This window comes from Cyprinodon variegatus, unplaced genomic scaffold (genome assembly GCF_000732505.1).
Source record: "Cyprinodon variegatus isolate N-32 unplaced genomic scaffold, C_variegatus-1.0 Scaffold126, whole genome shotgun sequence".
Lineage (NCBI taxonomy): Eukaryota > Metazoa > Chordata > Actinopteri > Cyprinodontiformes > Cyprinodontidae > Cyprinodon > Cyprinodon variegatus.
The window spans coordinates 462,825-489,400 of NW_015150579.1; the positions used below are offsets into that span (position 1 = coordinate 462,825).

At 38.2% G+C, this 26,576-nt stretch overlaps 2 protein-coding genes across 3 annotated transcripts in view; one reads left to right on the plus strand and one right to left on the minus strand.

The window, feature by feature from the left end:
- The first annotated feature begins 263 nt into the window (after positions 1-263).
- Positions 264-17,288, plus strand: LOC107085509 (rho GDP-dissociation inhibitor 1-like). The gene is made up of 6 exons (XM_015375860.1): positions 264-386; positions 6,213-6,401; positions 10,877-10,960; positions 14,592-14,668; positions 15,049-15,112; positions 15,642-17,288. Exons 2-6 carry the CDS (start codon positions 6,215-6,217, stop codon positions 15,839-15,841), a joined length of 612 nt encoding a protein of 203 aa, XP_015231346.1. The 5' UTR covers positions 264-386; positions 6,213-6,214; the 3' UTR covers positions 15,842-17,288.
- A 1,483-nt stretch (positions 17,289-18,771) lies between these two features.
- ppp1r12c (protein phosphatase 1 regulatory subunit 12C) overlaps positions 18,772-26,576 on the minus strand; it is a 23,917-nt gene continuing 16,112 nt past the window's right edge. For both annotated transcript variants that reach the window (XM_015375871.1, XM_015375870.1), the window contains exons 13-20: positions 25,808-25,913; positions 24,147-24,256; positions 23,452-23,495; positions 22,405-22,432; positions 22,141-22,245; positions 21,960-22,010; positions 21,598-21,648; positions 18,772-19,854 (exon numbers count right to left, since the gene is read on the minus strand). In XM_015375871.1, the coding sequence (XP_015231357.1) occupies positions 19,768-19,854; positions 21,598-21,648; positions 21,960-22,010; positions 22,141-22,245; positions 22,405-22,432; positions 23,452-23,495; positions 24,147-24,256; positions 25,808-25,913 (582 nt within the window). In that variant the 3' untranslated portion in view covers positions 18,772-19,767. The remainder of the gene's footprint in view (positions 19,855-21,597; positions 21,649-21,959; positions 22,011-22,140; positions 22,246-22,404; positions 22,433-23,451; positions 23,496-24,146; positions 24,257-25,807; positions 25,914-26,576) is intronic.

Consider the following 26,576-nt stretch of genomic DNA (forward strand, 5'->3'; position numbering starts at 1 on the left):
ATATATATATATATATATATATATATATATATATATATATATATATATACACCTTAAAATATATATCATACAATACTGCTCTTTTTCCTTTTGTGTTTGATATTTCCTACAGTTATACATAGCCTCTTCTATCGTTTCAAATTCCCCACATACATTGCAACTTCCTCTCTCATGTTTTAATTGGTCCCGTTAACAGGGGTGTTGAATATAGACGCGCGGCCCCGGTACGTCAGGCAGGTGGAGCGCGCACGCACACAACCAACCCCATGGCTAAAATAGGGGCGGCGCCTTTTCCCTTGTCCGCCATACTTGCACAAGAGCTCCGAGCAACGAACGCACTTATCTGCAGAGGCACCTGAAATCACTGCTGCTTTTTTAACTTTAAGGTAAGTCCTCATAGTGTTGAGGCTAGCCGATAAGGTTTGACCTAATCTTCCCTCCACCCTGCTCTACTCGGAATTATTCTCGAAGCTTCTCGGCCTCTGACGGCTGATGAGAAGTTGTCAGGCTAGTGCTAGCCGCAGGGTACATTTAGCTTGGTTGGATTGTTTCCTAGCCGCCGCTTGCCTTTTCTCCCAGTCCCACCCTGTGGAAAGTAGCCGACGCCTAGTAAAGTAAAATGTGTGGTAAAATACATATTTTGAGAGTGAGGTTAAAATAAACGACTCGTCGCTTATTGTGAGGCTCCTTGTCGTGCTGTCGCTGCAGTGTTATTGTGTAAAAAGCACAGAACATGCCGGATTTCTAAAAAAATGAGAAGCAGCCCTGTTTGTTAGCTTGTAGCTGTTACATTCATGACATTAGACGGTTTTCTGAGGAGCAGTTTATCGGTTTAATTCCTCTACCAGTTCAGTTTGATGGTTTCCATTTGATCATAAGTACATATTTGATACCAAACTACAAATAAAACATGACGTTTCAAAGCACTGATGCTTTATCTGGCTTTAACCAAATATGCCTATAATCCTGTTTGAAGATCTCTGAAAAAGGTTAGACTAACTTAAAAAAATATATCCTCTTTATGTAGCTCTGCTTTGTACAGGAGGTAAATAAATGTGTTGAGCTGATCTGATTTTATGTTTTAGTTAAAAGCTGTCAAACTACAAACAATTGTATTCCGCTATCTAGCAACTTTTCATAAGTTGTTTGATAGCAACACACTTAAGATAATAATTGATATTTTCCTTGGTAACAAATCAATATTATTGCCAATCCATAAGGGCGTGAATAAATTAATCGAAGGCGGGCAAATTAAGTGCAGACGCCATGTTTATTTTGTTTTTTGTTTAGAAAAAGCTGTCCTGTTCCACAATTTTATTTCATTAAAACGGTGGGATTACACATTTTCTGCTAAAATCAAATTATAATGCTGTTATAAAGTGCTCTTTTTAAATTTTATACATAAAGTAAGAAGGGGGACTGGCAACATAGTGGTTAGGGCATAGGACTGAGTTCAAACTGAAAAAAATAAAACAAAAAATATTCTATTTTTATGCTTTTTGTTAAGTATACTATACTTCTTTCATCTTATAGAGTGGAAAAAGAATTAAGACATTTATAAACTGGTCATTATCATGCTGTCGGCTCCCAGCAGCTTTCCAACTGTAGTTTTTAAACCCGTTTAGTTGATTAAAACGATGGAGCTGCTTTTTTTTATTTCCAAACCATAGCTTTTTGTTTCCATTAATTGGATATCTTTCCAATTCCTTGAACTTGGAAAAACTGCTCATGAGTAATGGCAGCATTTAATTTCTCTTTGAGAGATTGAATGATAGACTTTATTTATCTCACAGTGGAGACATTTACTTGTCACATCAGCTCAATAGTCAAAAAGAAGGTGCCAAAAGGAGAGGTGAGGTTGAGCGTGTGTTTGAATTGTGTTTTCGGTAGGTTTGAGCCATTATTTTACAAACAATACAAGATATAAATAAGCAACATTATTAATGTAGTTTGACCGTTTGTACTTTAAACAAAAATGACAGAAGTGGGTGTCTGGATATGCAAAGCAGCAATCCAGAAGACCGGTTTATAGAAAGGTTTTCCACACCACCAGAGTATCCTTTATATTTCCTTTGTGTAAAGATGTTTTCAGTTTCCTGTCCTGTTCAGTGGTTTGTCTGGTTGTTCCAATAAAGCTGGTTGATTCCCTCCCATAGGATTACAGCAGCCTTGAAACATGTTGACTCTATTATAGGACAAAGCAGCTTTCTTTAATAATAATATTTTTTTACATGACTTAGGACAGGGGTCTTAAACGTTTTCCAGGCCAAGGACCCCAAACTGATGGCAAGAAGGAGCGGAGACCCCCTAATTATATATATTGCATGAAATATTGTATATCAAATTGGTCCTATAGTCACTCTATTACAGATGGAGTAATGTAACCAAAGTAATTTCTCCCTGGGATTATGAAAGTATTTCTGGCTCTGATTCCTGGTTGATGGGACAGGTGTTGTGAATGAAACAGTGCCCAGCTTGAAAGAGCTCCTGTGTTCGTTGATGACTGAAAATACATCTTCTGCCTCCATTTATCTGTTTACTTCAGTGTTTTGAATTCCCGTTAACGTGTATTTAAAGACATTTTAATTTGTGGAAAAAATTGCAGAGGGGAATATATAAAAAAAACAAAAGTTTAATCCACCAAAACTTTTATGACCCATGTGCACATCTGTGGACCCCCTAGTGGTTGTGGACCCCCTATTGAAGAACTCCGATTTAGGAGATTTATTTATATTTTATTTAAAATGTAATTTGTTTTACTGATCACAGGGACTGTAGAATAAATATGCAATTTGAAAAGGATAGTTAAGTAATGCTGTATTTGAGAGAAATTATAGTGAAATATTAGAAGTCTTCAATCAACAGCTATTTATCTGTTGAAATAAAAGTACTGAATTGAAAATGGTTTACTCTGTATATTTACTCTAGGCCTTTACCTTGCCAGCATCTCACTTGATTTTATTTACATATATATATGTAAATAAAAATATATATGCAAGTACCGGTACCGTAAGTGAAATTTCAGATCACCTTTATACGTGTAGAAAAATCATACTCACGTGGCTGCTTGAACATGTAGCTATTTTGTTACAAAGCACAAAAAACATTTAATCTTTTGACTTGGTTAAATGTTTTAGTTGTAGAAAATGAAATCCAACAAGGGTTTGACAAATAAGGGGAAAAAATGGTATATATTGCGGTTTTTGTTTGTGCTTGGGCATTTTCAGCTACACAGCTTTTCACTGAGTGTGCTTCTTCCTAGCTGCTTCTTTGGGCTTTAAATTCCTCTCATGACTGCTAGTTTGGGCAGGTCAAACAGGACACCAGGCAGAGGTATGGATAGAAATTGACACTTTGCTTGGCATGACAAATCATTGCTATAACATTTCTTTTAGGGATGTTTTAAAGGATTTTCTTTCTGAAGTCCTATAACCCTTCCAGTGCATGCAGTAAAACCCTCTCTAAGCTAAGCTACCCCTGAACCAGAAATGCCATAAAAATCCTCTTTCCTTATAAATTTGCTACATTACATTTAGAAGCCAAGGTCATAATCCAAGATGGTGGCAGTCCATTTGAATGCTTCCATAGTATATGGAGAGTCGTGTCTTGGACTTAGACAACTTTTATTGTCCCTTTGTATAAGCAGAAAACATTTTGTTTAGTACAGCTTTTCAGTCATCATGTTGTGTTGGTTTGCTTTGTTTCACCAAGTTCAAATGTAGTACAGCTGACTTCCATGAAATGTTAGCTCACTTCTTACTCCACTGAAGAGTTTTATAGAGATGTAGATTTAGTTTTCTAGTAGGCTTTGGGGCCCCAGTACGTTTTGGCTTTTAATGAACATGGCATAATTTCACTGGAGGGGACTGTCCTGACGTCTGTGGTCAGAAGGTGTCTAAGCCTACGTTCACACTGTAGCCTGAAGTGACCCAAATCTTTTATTTTTATTTATTTTTTTAGGCCCATATGCGACTTGAATCTGTTCTTTTCATGGCTGTCTGAACAACACTGATCCGATTTTATTCCAATGCGACCCAGGCCACTTGGCTATGTGGTCAAGAATCCGATACAAATCTGATTATTTCAAATGCAACCCCTGTCTGAACGGCCAGGTCACATTCATCCGACCTGAACACCATTAATATACGAAAAGATCTCTATTCTGGGTCCTGTTACACAGAAGCAGCAAGAAAAACAACAACCATGGCGGACAATGATGCAGAGAGCAATATTTATGTTTAAACATCTTGATTGTGTTTTTATGGTGGGAAAGATCGCTAGATGCGCTCCGGCAATACCTTCAATGTTTACTTCCGTAAACACGGAGCACGCTGACCTGTGAGGTCATTGCCTCCTCTACTGCGCATGCGGGACAGTTGCGTTGTGTGACTGCAGTTCACACAGCAGATCACATACAAGTCTTATATATTTGAAAATGTGAACGGCAACATAAAAAAAAAAATCAGATTTCATAAAAAAAATTGGAATTGAGCATCAAGGCCTGCAGTGTGAACGTAGCCTCTGGCGTCAGATCAACAATACTTGCAAGCTCAAGTTTTGTAATGAAGCAGCAAATCATAAAGCTCCTTTGATTTGGGTTAAATAATTTGTTTATTTTTTTTTTTTATAAACAAACTCCAAATACTTCATTTGCGGTAAATAAAGTAGATACATTTAAGGCTTTTAAAACATGTTTACAAAGACTGGTAAATACATGGGACTGACACTGTAAATGAAAGAATAGGGAATTACTTTTGGTTTGTTTAGCATAACAAACTTGTGTCCTTTAAATTCCAAAAGATATTTCCCAGGTATTGTGAAACACATTTAGATTGTAACTTGTAACTGTATGATATCAAAGGATATGTGGGTTATTGCTGCCTAAAAATGGTACCAGTAATGAGGTTCGTTTTAACTTAAGAACACATTTTCATACAAACTCCACAAAGCTGCGTTTTTTAAACTGATGAGCCTCTCCCTTTGCTGTGTAGAAACATGGAATAAAAGAGAACAAACATTTTGTTTCACTAACATCTGTCATTCTTTTTGGTTGGTTATTCAAGCTTTAAATGTGCTAAAGTCCTTAAGGAAGATGTAGGATGGTTCCTTTCAGCTTCCAGGCTTGGAACTCTGCTGAGTAAGCAACATATCCAATGTATGGCCAGTGGAGTGTTGTTTTGTTAAAACTATTCCAGTACTTCTGTGCTCTTTATTGGTGAATAACAGTAAGGAGTGTGTGCATCTCCGTTCTTTACTGGGATGGAGTCATTTCAGGACTTTCCTGAACACCCAAATGTCTCTACAGCACCATAAAATACCCCCAAAAGTGTCATAATATTGTTTTCCCACATAACCACATGTACCGTTTTGATATAAACTGTCTTGTATGCTCCTCACAGCAGTGTGGTGGCTTTTTACTGTGTTAGCGTAGCTACTGTATGTAGGAATCTACGTGAATACTACGGATTTAAATATTTACAGTGCATTACTTCAGTAGTCCGTGTGGAGAAGGCGGGTGGGATGGCTGTAGCGTGAATGTCAAGACTCTTGGAGTAAACAGAGCTCTTCCTGCTTTTGTAACTCACTCTGTTCCTGCAAAGGAAATTATTTGAGTGAAACTCCCAAGCTCTTCCAAGGAGAAGTGCAGAAGGAGCAATTATTTGCTCTCATAACAGATCTCTGTTTTGGCAGCAGCTGAACTAGTTATTCCACACATTGAAGCCTTCCTTCCTGATTGAAGTTATTTAACTTTATGAGAAGAGAAATGTTCTAATATTCTCAATGCTCACGGGTTTTCTAAATTGAAACCTTGATTTTATTTCTCAGAAAATATGAATAAAATCTGTCCTTACTAAGGGATTTTCTTCAAAATACCCTGATGGCTCATGTTTGTCATTCCAGAGTAGCTCAGTTATTTTCCTGTGATATAGACATTATGAAGGCTTCAGTACCGTTCATCACATCCTGCAGGAGAGGCATTTCATCATGTGAGCCACCTAATTCAATTCATAAACTGTATTGATGACGTTATTTCAGGTGGGGTATTACATAGCCAAGATAAAATGTTTTTTTTTTTTTGTACATCCTCCTGACAGGGGTGGTATTGACTAAAGCATCAAATCAGCAGAGATGTATATCTCTGCCTCTATATACTTTATTCCCAGCTGGCTTTGCTGCCGCTCTGATGCATGTGTATGTTTTTATATCTCCAGACATGGCTGAGGATGAGGTGACCCCAGAGCAGCTAGCAGCCATCGCAGCCGAAAACGAGGAGCCCGAGCCAGTGAACTACAAGCCCCCAGCGCAGAAGTCTGTGAAAGAGATTCAGGAGCTGGATAAAGATGATGAAAGTCTACGGAAATACAAAGAAGCCCTGCTTGGCCCTGGGATCACTGAATCTGGTAATGTTAGAATACGTTTACGTCTATAAAAGAAAGAGTGGCTGCTCTGTTGTTTAAGAAGCATGTGTCCCTGATTGTATTAAGAATGGGTTTTCTTGAAAATGAATAATTCTTTGCTTAAATACTTATTACTAATTGAAATATTTAAAGTAATACATTTTATTAGGAGAAATCAAGCATCTTATTAATAAATTCATGTTCTGTGAAAATCTAATATCAGTTAACGATGAAAGCTTTCTCATGCCAAAAAAAAGGTAAAAACAAACCACTGGTCTTTGTTTTTCCAAGTTTGACGTTTTGCTTCCTATACGCAAACTTTTCTCAATTCAATTCAATTGTTTGAATTAAGAAAGCTTTTTTGATTGGGAAGCGAAACGTCTTCAAACTTGGAAAACAAAGTCCAGTGGTTTGTTTTTAACTTTATTTGTAATGAGTATGACCTGGATGAATGAGAATCTTCACCAGCATAAGCTTTCTCATGACTTAAAATCACCCAATGAGAGACGCTACGTCGTTGCCTTTTTTTCCCCCCCTTTCTTCCTTATATTGGTCGTAATAGGACAGGGATGTCAGCCATACTCAAAAAAACAAAGCAAAAACAAGCATAGATCATTATATCTTCAATTTTGGAACCCAAAAAGTAGAGAAACGGGAGAAATTGAGTGTCTACCTCCGCACAGCTTTTGACATTATGTTGAAAACATGGCAGTGTTAGCATCTAGTCTGTCCCCCTGCAGAGATGGCTAGTTTGTTTGTTATTCTACACTGGATGAGATCCATTGCAACAGTTATCAGTTCCTGTTTTTCCTCTCAAAATCAAACAAGCAGGCGACTGTACGCTTCTTTCACGTGTTTTCACAGATTTTCCATGTGTTTGATGCATTTTAACTAATATATATATTTTAAACAAAAATGGTTTTAACTGGCTCTATCCTTCCAGGCCCCATTTCAAAGTGGGATTAGATAGAATTTGGAAAAGTCTGGTGGTAAATCCCTGCGTACCCTACATTTTTGTCTCCAAAATGCCAGGGAGCCTTTATCTTAAGGAAAAATGAATCCTTCAGGTTACTCCTTGAAATAGGTCTGGTTGGTTGCAGGATTTTTAAAGGTTGACTGGGTTGAACTAAGCCTGTTGCACATTTGAGTCGGACGCAAGAAAAGCATCAGAATCAGCATGTCCTTTACCGTAGGAGCCTGCAGATGTGGGAGAGCAAATGCTCTTTATGCTCAACAGAATTAAATGCATTTTTTATATGAATTCATAGTTTTTTGGAGCATTCTTGTTTTCGCCAGAATTTATCTTAATAAAATTTTAGCCACAGATAACTCGTATGGAAGAAGGATTACTCTTTGAATTACACTGGTTGATGTCGGTGGATGTGTCCACTATATTAAAAAAGAGGAGGATGTCACTCTGTAGTTCCCTTAGCATGCCTTTCACGCTTGATGGGGAAACGCCAGTCTGTTGTTTAAAACTTATTTTACGCATCACTAGATTGAGGTAAATCATACACACTGTCCCTTTAAGATGCAGGCACCAAAAAGGATTGGTGTACAGTGAACCCTTGTTTATCACAGGGGTTACTTTCCAAAAAGAACCCGCGATAGGTGAAATCCGTGAAGTAGAAACCTTTATTATTATTTTTTTACAGTTATTATACAATGAAATACTCCATACAACATTGAAATCAAGGAACAAAAACTTTTTACAGGCCCAAGCATTTGTTTAACAAATAAAAGTACGGTATAAACGTTAACTACTGTACTGTACTGTAAAATAATATAGTTATAAATAAATAAGTAATAATTTTAATAATCAATACGAAATGAATGGTTAATTTTGCGGGGATCAGCACCGCCCCGCCGTGACGGATTGGAACGGGAGAAAATAAAAAATGATTATGAAAAAAAAAATACAAAGTACAGTAGGACAAATAGTGACTGACGTGTACAGTACAGTATTTCACTGCTGTTCTGACGGAGCCGCTGCATCCTGATTCTGCTCTGTGGCATTTTTTTTCTTCTAAAGCCTGCGGTGCAGGTGTGTTTTTTGGAGAGAAGAACATAGTTATCGGTAGTTGTTGTCGCTCTTTTTTTTCTTCTGGGCCAAAATATCCTTAGAAACCGACATGCCACCATTAATATGTTTGACAATAAAGTTTAACAATGCATGATGCAAATCCGTGAAGCAGTGAGACCGTGAAAAGTGAACCGCGTTATAGCGAGGGTTCACTGTACTTGGAAACTAGTAAATATACATCTTTTTATGAGACACCTGTTAGTTAACCTTAATTAGTTGCATTTGTATATAGTGGGTTACAGTTTTTTTTTTTACTGATATTTTAGCCAAAAAAATAACAAAAAAATACATTCCTACAACTATAAAGTTCAATGTTTGTTTAGTAAAGGAGCATTGGGGGGTTTTCAGCTCGCAAGAGTTCACAGGATAAGTAGCCAGGGTATAATCCTCAAAGTGGAATTGATTTCTACAAACTTCAAATATGGCCTTATTGTCGCTGTTAGACCCAGCAGTAATTATTACAGGCAGATTATCAATATGAATAATGCTCAAAATATCATTACTTCTCAGAAGAAAGGTTCATCTAAACCAATGTGAGGAGAAATTAATGTTTAGGAATATTTTAAGCTTAACTGTGGTTTGGAGAGAGTTTGAGTAGAATCTTCAACAGGATGGTATGAAAATTATGATCCTATATTCTATGGGCTAAACTACGAAACGATTTGGTTCATTTTTTGTTTTTGTTTAACCAAAAAAAACTGAAGTCTAATTAACAATCAGAATGTCTCATTTACAGCAGAGCTGTCCCACTTTCAGCTCCCCAGAGCTCTGGCATTAAAACAGCTGTAAGATACCGACCCCCTGCAATGCTGCAAGACTTTGCTAAAAAATACTCGAGGAATTTCATGATGGCTTTAAAGATCTAAGAAATATAAACAACAATTTTTGGAGTATAACTGCACTACATCACATATCCTCCTTCTCTTTAAAGACTATTTTTAATACACTGCATTTCTGTACTTTTAGGTACTACCACTAATGCAAGGGCCCCCTCGGTGTGGATTATAACAAATCTTTATCTTTGACTATGTTACCCAGTTTTTTACAGCCTTGGTCCTTGGGGCCCTTCGTACAGCATGTTTGATGCGTTTCCCTCTAGCCACACTCCTGACTTAAATGAATGGATGGTTAATAGGCCTCTGCTGCTCTTAGTAGCATTCTTAGGAGATAATGGCATAACTTGAATCAGGTGTGGGGAATGGATGCATCTAAATCATGAACTAGGAGGATCAGGGTTGAGGAGGACTGATTCTATCTGTACTGAAGTGTGTGCCTAATGTTTAAGGACGCATCAGTTTTAGTAAAAATTGACTAGAGGATTTAAATTGCATCGGTCTGTGAAGTCTTTGAACTATTATACAAAGAACTATTGGTTAATTCCCAGGTGTGTTCACCCCCACTTTGTTGATACTCTTCAAAATTGCCCAGTTTTCTATCTATTTTCTGCAATCTTACTCCATTACACATAATCACAGTCCTATGACTCTCCAAGGGCGGCATGGACACACATTTAGCACTGTTGCCTTAGAACATCATGGTTCTAGGTTTGAGTTGGCGCCTGAGGTGTTTTAGTGTGGAGTTTACATGTTCTCTCTGCATGTCGAGGCTTAACATGCCTGCTAGTCACTGATTGCTCCAAAATTAACCTCAGGTGTGAGGATGCTTAGATAACCCACCCCTCGTCGTATGGCTGCTAGAAATAAGCTAAGAGCCTCTTTGACTCTTTAGCTTTTGGGTAAAGATATCTGGTGGATGGTTGTTCTCTGCGGGTGATTTTGAGTTTTAGCCTTTACATTTTTAAAGCCAGGAACAGCAGATCTCTAATTTGACTAGTCTGTGCCCCGGGATTGTAGCACTGCACCCCTTTGTGACTGAGGAGCTCTTTGTTTATACTACAACTACACATGATTGTTGAACATCTTTTAGCGAGAATATTTCATGACTGTGCATCCTGTCATGGGACAATGCTAGGCTTTACTTAACTTCTGACCGTGACCCTGACATGCTTTTCAATGCATTCAATCATTTAGCTATTCACGCACTGTTGGTGGTAAGCATTGTAGCCACAGCTGTCCTTGGGCACACGGATAGAAGAGAGGCTGCTAGGTGAAGTGTCTTGCCCAATGACTCAACAATTGAGGCAGGAGGAGCTCTAGTTTGAACCAGTGACCCTCTGGTTGCAGGACAAATTCCTGCATCCTGCGTCACTACAACTGGGCCAGAAGAGCAGAGTCGTGTTGGTACCCCATATCTGGAAAGTGCTTTTCTTTTTTAGATTTAGACTCGACTTTATTTATCTCTTAGGATTACTCCTTCAGGGAAATTCTGGTTCCATTTTTCTCAGTGTATTGATCTCCAGATAATTTAACTTTTTTTTTTTTTCAATTTCATTTAGATCCAAATGCTCCCAATGTTCAGGTGACCCGGATGGCCCTCGTCTGTGAAACTGCACCAAACCCTCTGGTGCTAGACCTGCAAGGTGAGTCTGTTCTTTTCTTCTTTCTTCTAACTAAATTACAAAGTACTTCCCGAATCCTGATGTTGCTTAACGGTCTTTTTATTTATTTATTTGTTGTTTTACCTTGCTAAAGATGCTTATGCAAAAAAAGAGGTCCAAATGCAGCCAAACTTCTTAAATTAATCTATTGTGTAATGTTGACATTAAGAGACCAATACTTCATCACATCTCCTCATTCTGAGTCCAACTTCAAAGTACTCATAAACTTCTTTTACACTGTTGAAGTTATTCCCAGTGGAAAGTCTCCAGCTGGCCACAACATGAAGACCAGAACATTCTGTGCAGTGTCTGCTGTTCTTTGCATCACTGCAGCTTTTTTTTTCCAAACTTCTCATCTAATTATGACTGCCTGGTCTGGTAATATAATGAAACTATGCTGATTCTTTTCAGATTTTTATTAATATTTCCACTACATCTTAGGTCCATTTATGAGTAAAAGCAGTTCTGATTGTTGGAGTAGATCCTCATATGGATTGTTTGCAAGGTGGGAAATTACCCAGGGATGCCACAAAAGATGCACTTTATTTCCCCATTGTGAGGAGTGAGATACACAAATATTTGATATACTGAAACTGACGTATGAATAGGTGAATCTACCTCCTCTATTACCAATGTTTATGTCTTAAAGAAGGATTTGTCCTCCAAATGTTAGTTTAACTCATTAATGGATACAATCTCCGGCTCCTTTTCGAAGAATCTGTTGAGGGTGAGTCACACTAGCTTAGTGAGTTAAAGCAGACTCTTGTAGATTTGAAGAGAACACAATGAAGTAATGGGAGATGGATGAGCTGTATACTGGGTTTAACTCAGTAGTCTAACAACTATGGGGCAGAGATGCTGAACATGGAGTTCACCACACATGGGACTGGAGGTTAATTTTAGACTCCCTCAGTCCAGGATGCATGGAAAATACTGTTTGCATGTGCATTTCTTTCTGTAGATGGTGGCTTTCTGTGTTTTAAGTAAAGTAACAAAGTTTAGGCCATATTTACTCATTTCTGTCTGCAAAAGTTTTAATGAGGAAGGTGTTTAGGGCATTAGACACTAGGGAGGCGTTCTACAAAATCCTAAAAATAAAACCTAAGTTTGCTTCCGTAGTTTAAAGGCAGAGTTTCCCTTTTGAGTATTTCTGAAGATACGGACCTTCTTGCAGCGATCTGGAGGGTTTCATTATAGGTTGTAATGACACAGTAACTAACCCTTAGCTGTACTTTATTATTTTTTTAAAGTATAGCATACCTGAAAGTTCTCCAGTTAGCAGATGTAAAACTAGTAAAGCCAAGATCTGCCTGTGATTAAGATCCTCCAGGTTTCCCCTCATAGTCTGAAAAATCTGTGAAAGAAATTTTAAACGCACTAGGTCTGTAATGGCCCAGCACAACCAAGAATCCTGAGAAGAAAATGCCTCTTATTAATGTTGTTTAAGAAAAAATCTTCAAAGTGCTTGGAATTAAAAAATTTACTTTCTTTTGGTTGGTTAAAATTTTTAAGCAAAGCACTCTTTCTTCTAAAGCAAAGAGAAAAAAAATGTTAGGAATAGTGAGTGTCTAAAGCAGAGAAGATGGAGGGAAGAGAGATGATCTTCTACCTAAACAGTGGAATAGATGAATACGTTTAATCATGCAACTATTATAGAAATGAGATTAACTTAATCATTCCCATAGGGGGAAATAAAATGTTTTCAGCAGCAGGATGGATTAAAGGTGCTTGTTAAGGATAGATTGGTAAATAACCAAACATGTAAAGCAAAAACATGTAAAAACTGTGTAATACAGAAGAGTTTAAATGTTTTCTACAGAATGTAAAATGCTCAAATCATTTGGAAATATAAAAAAGTCAAAGGGAAACCTACTCTAGCCATTATAAAACACAATAAATATGCTATACGTATAGAGGAAATATGTACATGAGGTGAATAAGTATTTGCTGTATTTTACACACTCACTATGAGCCCCTCTGTCCAGTTTGGTTTTGTCAACTTTATTTCTCCAGTAGTTCTGTTATCCAATCATCCAAAAGGCAGCTCTCTGAGAGACTTAATTCAATGCAAAACAGAGGAAGATCTGTAGGGTTTAATTTGATAATTTACAGCAGCTATATGAGTACATCTCCTTTAAAGAGGCAGCTGATGGCTCGATCGGGCCAGAATGGTTCTGTGGGCGGGAAACAAGGGTCAACCAGGCCAAAAACTGAGTAGTTGTTCTCATCTGCTTCAGAGCAGGTGGGATCAAAGTAAAAAAAACACACCATATTCAGTTCAGGCAGCAGCTTGTTTTGGCCAGAAAAAAATCTGATTTCTATGGAGGAAAGATGGCAACACAATCTGGCTTCAGTTCAAAGTTAAAATCTTTGTGAATACAGGTCTTTTTTTTGTTTGTTTGTTTTTTTTAGTTTGATAAACTCGGGTAAAACTTGAAAACTTTCCTATTTATGCAAAGCAGCAACTGATGCTTTGCATAAATGGGGGGATTTTTCACACTCCTTCATTTGCAGGAACATTCAAATGTGCCATCTTTATCCAAATATTTAAAGCACTTTTTCTCTCTTGTGGTCCATTTCACTCTTCATTGCACTTTTTAAAGAGTGAAAAACTACCATAGAAACTTAAAATAAGGCTCAGTGGATTAATCTATCCAAAAGTTGTTGGATTAAGTGTGCATCACTGGTTGTTTAACTTAAATCCCCTATAGCAGGCATCCCCAAAGTCGGTCCCTGAGGGCCACTGTCCTGCAGGTTTTAGAGGTTTCCCTGCTTTAGCACAGCTGATTATAATGATTGCAGTTGATCATTTTTCAATTAAAATCAGCTGTGCTGGAGCAAGGAAACCTCTAAATCCTGCTGGACAGCGGCCTTTGAGGACCGACTTTGGGGATGCCTGCCCTATAGGTTTTATTCTATGGTGATGTTTAAATTTTAAATAGGACTAATGTTAATCATACGTGTGGAGATTTAGTTAATTTCTACTTTTAAAGAATGTCTTATGCTCTCTTCAGTCTTTTTAGGATTGTTTTTCTCTGTTCTGGAGAAAATGGAGCAAACTGACAAGATAAAGACAGTCTAGAACAGAGATACCCACTGTGGCCAGCAGGTGGACACATTTCTCATTGAATGTGAATTTGTGCATCTAAAGTTGGCTGTACAGAACAAAGGCTTCTAGCCTTTATGAATCTACAGCAGAGTGGTCTGTGCATTTCATACGCAATGCCTGGTCTCCATGGTTACAATTGATGTTTTAAAATTAAGAGTTGGGTTTAGGAACAAGGTTAAACTGAGTTTAGGTCAGGGTTGGGTATGAACCCGTAATGGTTGGGCTGTAGAGATGAATGGAAGCTAATCTACAAGGGTAGAGATGCATAAATGTGTGTGTATGAAATATAGGTGTATATGAAGGACCCATATTGGTGCCATAAAGTTGGAAATTACAATTAAAGTTGTATCCGTTTTATTTATTTATACAAATTATTAAAATTCTTGTAGTATTAAAGGTTTTTTTTGTTTTGTTTGTGGATTTTGAGAAAGATTCATGATTGTTTAAGGCGTTGTGATGATTTTTTTGTCCTGGCGTCTAATTCTTCTTCAACTTGTCCTACAGGAGACCTTGAAGCTTTCAAGAAGCAGGCCTTCGTGCTAAAGGAGGGAGTAGAATACAAAATAAAAATCAGCTTTAAGGTAAGAAACTAAGAGCCTTTTAAAGAGGCTGAATACAGTTAGCCATAGCAGAGTAATACCTGAAACACAGGCTTTGTCAGATTTTCTAAGCTTGTTACCATGGTGACATCCCAGAGAGTAGAGCTTTGTGGAGAAATGTTCACAAATTGGATCCAGTGAAAAAGAAAATGTCCTAAAAAATGATTGATCCCCTGCAACTCATTTTAGCCGCTGGGTAATAGAGTAGATTAGCTTTGTTAAAAAGACGACCAATCATTTTATAACTTATTCAACCATTCACATAGCTTCAGTGAATATCACTGAAAACATGATTAAAATATGCATGTAATGGTGTAGATATTCCACCTTCTGTCTGCCAATATCTGTGTTTGTGTCCTCAGGTGAACAAGGAGATTGTTTCAGGACTGAAGTACGTGCAGCAGACGTTCAGGAAAGGAATGAAAAGTGAGTCAGCGTCCTCTCCTGGTGTTTTTTTTTTTTTGGAAAGTGATAGTCCACTTGTCCACCACAGTGCTGTCTCTGAAGCTCAGCAGCGACTGACCCTGTTGGTAAAACTAAAAATGGTTTTAACAGCTAGATGTTAAATCAAAATGCCAAAAATGTTAATATTTAGTGTTAGTTTCTTTAAAATCCATTGCTGCCTCCCCCTCATTGTATCAAAGATTTAGGATTTGATGCCTAAAAATTGGACAATTTCTTTTGTCTTTCATTCTATTTTTCCATATTGGGACCTACTATGACCAAATGAAACCAAAACTGTTATCCTTAGAAAATCAGACTTCTTTATGCTTTTGGAGGTGATTATCTTCTGACACGGGTTTGATTTAAGAAAAACAAAAAACAAAAACAAAACCTGTATGATGTAATACCAAGAGCTGATTCCTTCTGTTTGTCTCACATGCTGTAACAGAAATTAATCTAAAATCTGTGAAGGGAGCCTGTTTAAAGCATCTTTATTTTCTCCCCTGTACAGTTGATAAATCGGACTACATGGTGGGCAGCTACGGGCCCCGCCCCACTGAATACGACTTCCTGACCACGATCGAGGAGGCTCCTAAAGGCATGCTGGCCCGTGGGAACTACGTCATCAAATCTAAGTTTACCGACGATGACAAGCACGACCACCTGTCCTGGGAGTGGAACCTCAACATCAAGAAAGACTGGAACGATTGAAAAGGGGCCTTTATGTTAAGGGGAGAGTGGGATGGGTAGGGGGCTGTGATCCCTCCAGCGCACCCCCCTCACTCCCACTCTCTTCCTCTCCTCCATCCTCACCCCATGTCCACCATTTCTGCCTTTGTTTTTACTTTGCATTTCATGCTCTCATGCCTTGGTTCTGGCCTGACTGAACCCTGCCGTCTTTCCTCCGTCCATTTTCACCAATCCCCGCACGACGTCTCATTGGTTGCACACGACTCTGTAGCACCAAGCTCCTCCCCTCACACCCAGCTCTGGTCCTCCTGGTTTCAGCTGCTTGAAGAGATTAACCCCTCCCCCTGCCTTCACCCCACCCCCAGAATGGTGTCTTCCTCTTTCAGTATGAAGTACATGTGGACAAGCAACTGTACAATCAACTTTCGTTTGCCTTTTTTTTTTTAATATATCTACTTGTATCAATGGTTGTGTAATGTGACTGTATTCACATGTTAATCAGCTGTTGTGTTCATAGCTAACCCCACCTCATCCACCCCCACCCTGCCCTCCTTGGCAGTAGCATTCCTTTGTTTGGTGTCTTTTGATACAAGAACCAATACCTGCCTTGTACCAACAGTTCGATGGGAGCTGCTCTGTAGCGCCTTCACTAAATGTATTCTTACCCCTCCCCCTCCTGTACCCAGGAGGTTGGGGCCAAAGTCGACAAAAGAAGTGTGAAGTATAAAAGTAGCTGCCTTATGTCTAAACTTATCAACGTGTCTTCAGTGTACGAGCAGCAATCTGCCATCAGCTGTTCTGTTTCACTTCCATCTGTAGCCCTGCTGTAGTTAAACAGGTTTCTGATTTGCAGCTCTGCACAAAGCTCCCCCCCACCAATCTAAATAAGTGGGTGAATGTTCCCACGAACCGTGGGGGGGGGGGATAAAATGGCAAAACAATAATCCAGTATGGGTTCTCTTGCTCCACCCAGCTACGAGGCCTTAGTACCAATCTACAGTCGTGTGGAGGAAAACCAACATTAGAAATGTTTATTTTTTAACCGTTGTTCCCTATAGCCTTATTGTTCACCATTCACACTACATCGCCCATGCAGATTGTTAAGAGGAGGTATAGAGGAGGCTGAGCCAGCCACCGCCTGCTGCTGCCGCCGCCACTGGAGACCTTGGCGGTGTCTGGTCTAAGCCTGTTGACTGACGGGGCCTTGAGCCTTTTTTCTAAATGAGCGACCCACCCACCCACCAGATCAGGTGACACTAAACTAACCAATAATGTTGGAAGAAATGAAATCAAGTCGTACTGTACCAGAACATCTGGATGTAAAAACCCTTTCTTCTCATCGCTATGTATTCCTGCACCATACATTCCCTCACATTGTACAGTTTCTATGAAAACACTGGCATGCTGGTGGGGTTGTATATTATATCATTTGTGGTTGCTCTTATCGGTCATTAAAGATTTTGCTCAACTTGGCCTCTGATGTGTCTTGGAGTGAAGTAATGTTACAGCATTAGACTTTCAGTACTTCTAAGATTTTCATCTAGTTGGCATCAAGCTTTAAAATTTGTTTTGCGGAGCTGATCATTGGTGTGATTATTTCAGTAACCAAACCCCTGGAGAAGTTAATTGGTTTTCTTAAAGTTGATCTTAAGCATTCTGTTTTTTGTAAGAAACTCTGATTGTAACTTACCAGCTCATTTATTATAAACTACTACTGTCCACCATGTCCTACAAACATAAGCAGACTTAGTTAAACTAAGATCCTATTCCTTTACTTTTTCAGACTACTAACGATTGCCACTAATTATGAAAAGTATTTCCCAAGCATCGGGGGTTGAGATGAAACAAAAAATAAAATGGTTGAAACACAAGGAAGTAGTGGAGAGACTAAAATGAAAGAGTAAGGCTGTAATTCTTTTTTCATTTTCATTATAACCCAGACCTATAAAATAGTGAAAACAAATTTCATACTTTTCTGGACCACATAGTATCACATGGAATTTAAAGTGGAACTTAAGCTTTTAGTCAGAAAAAACTTCAGATATGGTTTGTGTGAATTGAATTAAATGATACTGTAAAGTACAGGGGGGAAGTTGTAATGCTGAGGGCCTGCTTCTTGTCCAAAAGTCCTGAAGCAATATTATAAAACACTGCATCAGGAAATCTTCGATACAAAGTGCTTTTAAATTAAGATAAAATGGTTCTTGAATGTATTCCTTTTTATAAAGCATTATGTTGCTTCACAACGGGTAAGCAAAATCAAAATTAGACTTGAGATAAACAATCACATCTGCCCATCAAACCTGTAGAGCAGGCATTCCCAACCTCGGTCCTCGAGGGCCACTGTCCTGCAGGTTTTAGAAGTTTCCCTGCTTTAGTACAGCTGATTATGACTGCAGTAGACCAAAAGCCTGTTAATCAGCTTTCAATTAAAATCAGCTGTGCTGGAGCAAGGAAACCTTTAAAAGCTGCAGGACAGCAGGCCTCAAGGACCGAGGTTGAGGATGCCTGTTGTAGAGGTCTGATTTTCTGTACAAAATCTGGGATATTAGAAAGCCAGGACTCTGTCACTTTAAACAAAATAGGCTTAAAGTTGTAATTCTGAGGATAATTCAATTGAATTGTCAGAGATTTGGAAACATTACAGCTGAAAATATCCTCAGAACATGCAGATGTGTGACACGTACTGGAAAACGAACATACATGCGTCTCTCTAGGAAATACACCTTTAGAGGCTGTGTCCTGTTGTTACTCAAAGCTTTAAATAAGAAAAACTCAAGGAAAACAAGTTTTAGGCACATGGATCAATTCCACCTTTTCAGTTTGTTTGATAATGGAAACACATCAACACCATTTTCTGGATTTTGTTAGTAATAAACATCAATACCAACATTAGTTTGCAGTAAAGGATTTGCTGTAATATTTTCTGTTACAAGTCAAAAAGAAGCGACAGAGCCTAAGTTGTTTATACCCACGTATTTTATACTCGACCTTGTACAATGCCAAATCAAAATAGAAATATTACTTACAAATGTATATCCAAAGGCACAGCTTCAAAATACAACTTGACATGCATTTCTGTCTCACAGGTAGGTAAACATTCAAAGGATGACCCATCTGGCCTGTCTGTTAAACTACAGCTGTCCGTCACAGGGTGAATACAAAGAAGAGTCCAGTCATTATGGCAAACAAAAACAAACAGTACAGAGATCAGATTCTCCTCAACCTCCAGAAAGGGATCTGTGCTGTAACATTATTCAAAGTTTCTAAACCTGATCGTCACCTCTCCGTTAGCACCCAAACACTCAGTCTGTAACGCAGCAGTATTTCAGGTACTGCCTTTACATCAATGCACCCCCACAGGCGGCTGCAATATTAACGCATGAAATGAACGTTGAGATGAGCAGGGAAAGGTGAGCATGCAGGGTTTTGGTCCACTGGTACAGCAGCCAACTAAAAAACAGTAAATGCTAAACAAAAAGACTCATCCTGAGAAACAATACTGCCCACTTTTTTTTTTTTTTACCTAAATTTGTGCAAAACTGGAACTTTTTCCCCCTCCCCTCCCCTCCCCCCTTCTTTTGGCACATTTAAGTCTTGTGTGCGACAAACCCTTTATTGTGAGCTATCGCCTTGCATGGCTTTAAGTCTCCAAAATACAGATTTTATACAAAGGATCGCTGAAGCAAAGCACAATAAAACATGGCAGGTAAAAAAATACAATAAAAAGCTAATATAAAACTGGATGTGAACTTCCCGTCGGTCCACAGGTGGTGCAGTTTGGCTTGATGAACAGTAGATCTGCAAAAACATCCAAGGCCCAACAAATGGCGCGCCGCGAACCAGACATCTGCAGTTCCACGCTGCATCTCCCATAGTGGTTTGACTCCTCAGTTTGGGCAAAACATTGGTTGTGTAATACTTTCTGTCTGTATGATGATTGTGGTTCATCTGGAGAGTTTACTGATGACCCGAATGAGGGCGGCGTTCTCATCTTTAAGCCTCTGGTTGTCTGCTCTGAGGTCTCCCAGAACCTAAACACACACATGGAAAAACGCTGCTACAGAATCATTTGGGTCTATTGAATATAGAATGACAGCAATTTGGTTGTGTCTCCTACATGTAATTATTCAACCAAAATCCAGGCCTGTGGTTAATATTTTAAGCATCAAGTTCAGCCAGAAATTATTCACGCCAAAATTTTCATTCAACTGGGAAGTTTGATCCAATAGAAAAGTCAAAGCTCTTAAAAATAGAATTAAATACTAAAAAGGAAATTTTATAAATAAGATTTTTTTCTATTAGCATTGTTTATTAAGTGTTAAACTGATTTATACTTCATCTCTCAGGGTTTTGTTAATCATGTATGAGCTCCAAATCCAGGTTTGAAGGCCTTGTTGCCATCAACCTCATCTCTAGCCATCCAACAGAATCCAATCAGGTCTATATTTTTTAAAAATGTGGATAAAGTTTCAGGTTACAGCTGCTCAACCAAAGACTCACCACTGCAAAACACTGAGCTGACCTTTTAAAGGCTTCCTTATCATATTTGAATCATTAAAACATTGAAGTGCATCCATCTGCTAAATATTGTTGCTGTATGTATAACACCCAGTCCTCCTGGTCGTTCCAGTGTCAGTTAGTAAAGCTGATGAATCCATCAATCTAAGTGTGTTTTGGACATTCAGGTCATTATTTATACAAGCAGCAAATGTATATTTTTTCCTTAGATTAACATTTATGTAGACCAGAAATAGAGTGTATATAGATTTTTTTATAGTGCATTTGAGGTTGAGTAGTTATCTCTGCTTTTCTTTCAGGTAAATGTTTTTATTTCACCTTAGGTACAAGACTTTTGATGCTCAGAATGACAGAGAGGGACATTCCTGTTTAGAGCATGAATACTTTAAACCTTAATCCGAATAACAAAGATGATAGTGATTACTATTCCTCTGCCCATATACCAAAACCAACTTTGAATCTCTGACACTCTCTTTTCTAAGTTATAAATGTCTAATGAACAAATTGTTGTTTCGAACACTTTTATGCAACCATAGTCACTGTGGACCTCAGTCTTGTTTAGTTTAAAGGTGTAAAACATTTTCTCGTTTGAAATGGTCTAAATTTGTTTTAAACTGGTTCTCGATTGATTCGCCTCATTAAAAAGTTAGTATATAAAACATTAAAAAGTATGCAAAACTAAAACAATTGTTTTTGGAAATTGGTTATAAGGCCCAATAATCTTTGGATTAGTGTTGGTTGTTTTGTATTCTATATAAAGTAGCTTTACTATATATATATACATGAGAGGCATGGATTAAGCTTTAAAGCCGGGTACCAACCAGGAAATGTTTGTTTTTTCTATAAACTATGGGCAGAATTATGCCAAAACCTCACTGATTCAACAAAAAGAAAGTCTTTCTCAGCAGGTTATTAAGTGACGTATCTAGACGAAGGAGACCTGTATGCCTATATTGAAGCCTGTTTGAATAATTTTGACTTTCTATAGAAACAAGGAAAATCCACATTATACCTGTTTTTTTTTTTTTTAAACGAAAGCCTAAAGTTTAACTTTTCTATGACCTAAATGTTAACCTCCAACCAAAGGGGGGAGAACGTTTAACCTCAAAACTGTAGATTTTAGTTATTTAAAGCAAAATCATTTAAATGCATCCTGACTTCCAGCAACTGAGCTGTTTAAGTTTACTGAGCAGCATGACATGAACACATCTGTTATCAATGTTCACCTCCAAGCTATAATATCTGCATACTTGTACCTTCAGCTCATCCTCCAGTTCCACCGCTTTCCTCTGGAGGGCAAGCTTTTCCTGTGAATCAAATATAGAAAAGATCAGGAAACAAACTGAGGCTACCTGCTGCAGCAAAATGTTCCAGCTTCTGCAGTGAAAATGCAAGTTGAGGCAACGACCAGTTAAACCCGTGGGCTTCATGCACCACTCAAACTGCAGAGCTGTTAATGTACACGCATTCTCTGCACTACATCGGTATTTTATCACACCTTACAAAGCAGAGTGTGCAAGCAAAGACAGAAGCTTCTGCAGCTTAAAGGCTAAAGGACAGGATATGGAAGCTTAGCTTTGCTTTAGGTGTTTAAAATAAACCTCTGAAGTAGACTTACAAATCTCTCTAGCTCAAGCAGTGCTGGTCTGTCAGTTCCGCCCTCCTGACTCTGAAACAAAGAGAACGTTCCTGTTCACTAAATAAAGTGCATTTTTCATAGCAGCTCATTAAAAACCTAAAGGTTTCTGAATTAAATATGCTGATATATAACGACACAAAAACAGATGGAAGCAGCAAACCTGTCGCAGTCTCTCCAGCTCCTCTTTGTTTTGGCTCAGCTGCAGCTCCATCTCTTGTAGCTTGTCTTTCAGAGACATGTTCTCCTGCAGTACCTTGATGTACAGCTGAGAGGAAACACAGAAATATGACTTTAAAAGAAATTATCACAGGAAGAGGCACAACAAGCAGAAATACTTTGAGATACTTTAATAACTCAGAAATTTGACAGTCAGATATGTTCACTCTAGACCCTCAGGACTGTTTCTCAAAAGAGTTTCACGTACCGTTCTGTAGTCTGACGAATCTCTCCCACTGCGGAAAACAAAAATATACTCATTAACAAGAAATATTAAACCTTCCTCTACAATAACAACATACTCAGCCCTAGTCATTAGTCAAACAAAATTTTTCCTAAAATATATTGCATCTGGTCAAACTTTCCCAATTTATTTTCAGGTTTTCTAAAGACCGTATTTATTTTTTTCCTGGTTCTAGGATGGCTATTTTTTCAGTTCTGTGAACCACTGGAGGATTGTGCAAGGATTAATGGATCTGCACTATAATGGATTATATCCCACTCTAAAATACCAGTCCATCACCTTAAAGGAGCATTCACAACTAACGGCAACAACTCAAATGTTTTGCAATAACCGTCTCCCATTGGTTGCTTGAAATTCGCCTCTCGCTCCGACGCTATTCACTTAATTTGCACCTAAAATGCATCCCTTACCTTACAGATTGTTAAATCCCTCCTTATTGCGTCTGTAAGCAGACTGAGTTTGACTGGTTTGCTCATCATAATCTCATTGTGGAGTCCCCCATAGCTCCACTTCTGGTCGCCTTAAACATGCTCCCATTCTGTTCTTCTTTTTCCGAGCCGAGCTTGTAAACTTTTATGTATTTTTAAGACCCTCACCCCATCTGAATCAGACTATTTTGAAATAAATATATGTAAGATTACTAAAAGTACCCTCCTCTACAGCAGGCATCCCTAACCTCGGTCCTCGAGGGCCGTCGTCCGGCAGGTTTTAGAGGTTTCCCTGCTTTAGCATAGCTGATTATAATGATTGCAGTAGACCAAAAGCCTGTTAATCAGCTTTCAATTAAAATCAGCTGTGCTGGAGCAAGGAAACCTCTAAAACCTGCAGGACAGAGAGCCTCAAGGACCGAGGTTGAGGATGCCTGCTCTACAGAACTATCTGCACAGTAAGAGCTTGACAAAACAGACAAGCAAAAACCTTTTGTCCCAATTAACAAATCCAATAACATTTTATGTAAACTAATTCATGTCATATTAAAATCTGCTGATCAGATTCAAACATCAAACTCACTCATTGCTGTATGTGTCTTCTGGCTGAGATTCACCATCATCATTCTGAAAAACACATTCAGGTATTAAACTTAACACTAAAACTTAAACATGTAAGTGCTAGACATTTTTCCATCACATTCCTGCAATCTACAGACTGAAGCATCGTACAAACACATGGAGGTACATCAGGTATAAGAGATACTGAAAGGCCAGAAGGTAAAGTACCAAATCATCATTAGCTCCTTAATGAACAGAAACCTCCTTTGTGTAATTCAAAGACAATTAAAGGAGAAAAAGCATAATTGAGACCCAAGGTGCACAGCAAAGAGATCAGGGAGGACATCTGGGAGAAGTTTAAAACAATGCTAGGTTACATAATAGCTAACCCATAGTAGCTCTGCAGGAGCTGCACAGCTCAGAGAAGACAACCTGTCCACAGGACAGTCATTATTGGCGTCTGTAAAACTGTATTTGTTTACAGGGTATTGTATGAGCCCTCCTGAATCTCCTTTTAATAGAATAACTGACGACACTTGTGCAAAAATAATCGTGTAACTTCCTCTGTGAGAAGTTCCTGTTTCTGTTTAACAATTCACTTCACACGTTCAGAAAGAAGATGTTAAACAGGAAATGGTTGATCATGCTGTCTTTTCCTTTCATCGCACCCTTTGATCTATTGAGTGAAAACCAGCTGCTGTCCATCGAGCGTTTTACCTCTGAGCCCGGCTGAACGATGCCAGTGGAGCGTCTCTCCCTCCTCCCTCTCCTCTTCGGAGCCAAACGCTTGTCGCCCTCCGACTCCAGCTGCTTCACTGCATCATTTTCTGAAACAAAGATGAGATGGACAAAATGATTACGAAACGGTCCAGAAACTTTTGGTTTGATGCAATATGACTTAACGCCTCAGAGCCGCTGCTTTTTAAAAACAGAACTTAGATGAGAAATGGTCAGAATGAGTGTGAAGATTTAAGAGTGTGTGGTAAAGGAAGTGGTTGGTTAACCTCCATCTCATGTAACTACAATGTTAAGGATCCTTTTTTGAGCCACACCTTTTCTTATCTTTTTAAGTAGCCTTAACATATATTCCCTTTTTCTGAAAGGCTCTTCTTAGGTTTTAGCAGTTTGTTTTCCACCTTTAATTATCAAGTACGGTTCCAAACAACCTAAACCAAGGAAAACCCTAAAAAACGAAGAACTGGACATTAGTTTCCATCACATATCAGTTCCCCTGCACATCAAAGTCACAAGAACAAGGGTGGAGATGTTTGAGGGTGATGAAATCATGATGGCAAAAATAAAAACATGATCTGTAAAATGCAAATAAGAAGAGGCAGGCCACCTCGAGGTACGCCAAGCAGCCCGCAGAGGCAGCAGCCCTCAGTAGGTGAGAAAACCGCCCTTTTAAATAAGTATGCTTAAGCGAGCTCCACCTGCAGCTAGCATTCATTCAGTAGATGGGTCCTTATAGGAAACAGAAATAGGCAACTTTGCAGGAAACAACAAGCAGTAAGACTGAAAACCAATAAAAGTGTGCTTAAACATTTATCTAAGAAAGATGTTACAACTTTAAGTTCTTAATAATGATTTTTTTGCTATCAACTCTAATTAAAACATTTTATAAAATTGTTTCATAATACAACAAGCGATTATATTAACCTACTGTAATGCACTCCTGAGGTACAAAGAGGGATTTTCAGGTGCCTGTATTATCATGAATCAGATCTAATTATGAATAAATAAACTATGTGTGGTAGAAAACGCATTCTAAATGTCTCCTTAAAATGGACGCAGGTCCTTAAATTATTAGCACGCTAGGCTTCAGCAGGGTAGGAAATTTAATCTATTTAACTTACCTTTGGGTTTAATAAAGTATTTCTGAATTGAATGGGAAGTTATGGACACTCCATACTCTCTAACCATTAATATGTATAAAGTTAGGAGGCTCTAAAATAATGCTTTTAGTAAATGGGAAAAGGCTAAACTTATCAGCAGCGAAATAGTTTACAAAACCCATTAGAGGATTCTTCTGATCAGTGCATTTCAACTTATTTCAATCAACTTTATCCAAATGATTATCAACAATAAGTATATTGTTAATCTGAATATTCATAGCCACTGATGGTTCAAAAAGTACGATTAAATTAGAGATAAAACTGAAAAGAAGAAAGGGAGAAAACAGTCAAATTCCTTGTTTTTAGGCACAAACCTGGTCTATAATGTTAGTTCTGATTATAAATCAGCATAGGCTGTTATAAAAAAAAAACCATCCTAAATACAGGCAGGCAGTATAAATGTAGGCATAGCTGTAACCTTCAATGGAAAAACTATTTCACAGCAGCAGCAGTACAGCTGAGAGCTTTCCAGTTATTATTTACCCCGTTCAGTGGGAGTAACAGTGATGATGGGGCTCACTGACTGGACGCTTTTAGGAGGAGGAGGAGGAATTTTCTCTGCTTCTTTCAGCTCCGTCAAAGTCACACCCTGTAAACAACAACAACAACAAAAACAACAACCGTTAGTGGGCTTTTGGCTGCATACTGGGTTTAGAACAGTTTTGCAATCCATGGCCTACATTGTTTTGGAAAGATATATTTGTTGGAACAACTGATAGAAACATAGAAAAAGTTAATGGATAAATGAATATTTTATTGCTTTAGATGATTCTTCTAATTCATACAGTTTTAATAACATTTCTTAGAATGGTTATTTTGGAAAATAAATTCTAAAAAATGAATAAATCACAGAAATAAACATGTAAAGTTTGCTAATAGATTTTAACTGGGTGGGCCTGGAGGTAAAGTAAAAACCAAGTACAAACATTTGGTCCCACTTTTATGTACGGTGTAGGACCTATAATGCTGTGGAACCTTTTCTATTGAAAAAGTCTCAGAATATTTAGGAAGAGACAGTTTAGGAAAAATAAAACCACTGGAGCTTAAAGAAAAACCTGGAGCTCATCATCACTGGTTCTTTTAAAAGGACAATACTTCATTTATTTTGTGATAAAAAAAAACAATTTATTAACATGAGATTTATCCAGACTGGACTAGAAATTAAAGGAAAATTCCGGTTTTTAACACTTTTAGCCCATTTTCTGTAGTGTCCAGGATGAAATCGAATGATCGACACCAAAATTTTGACAAT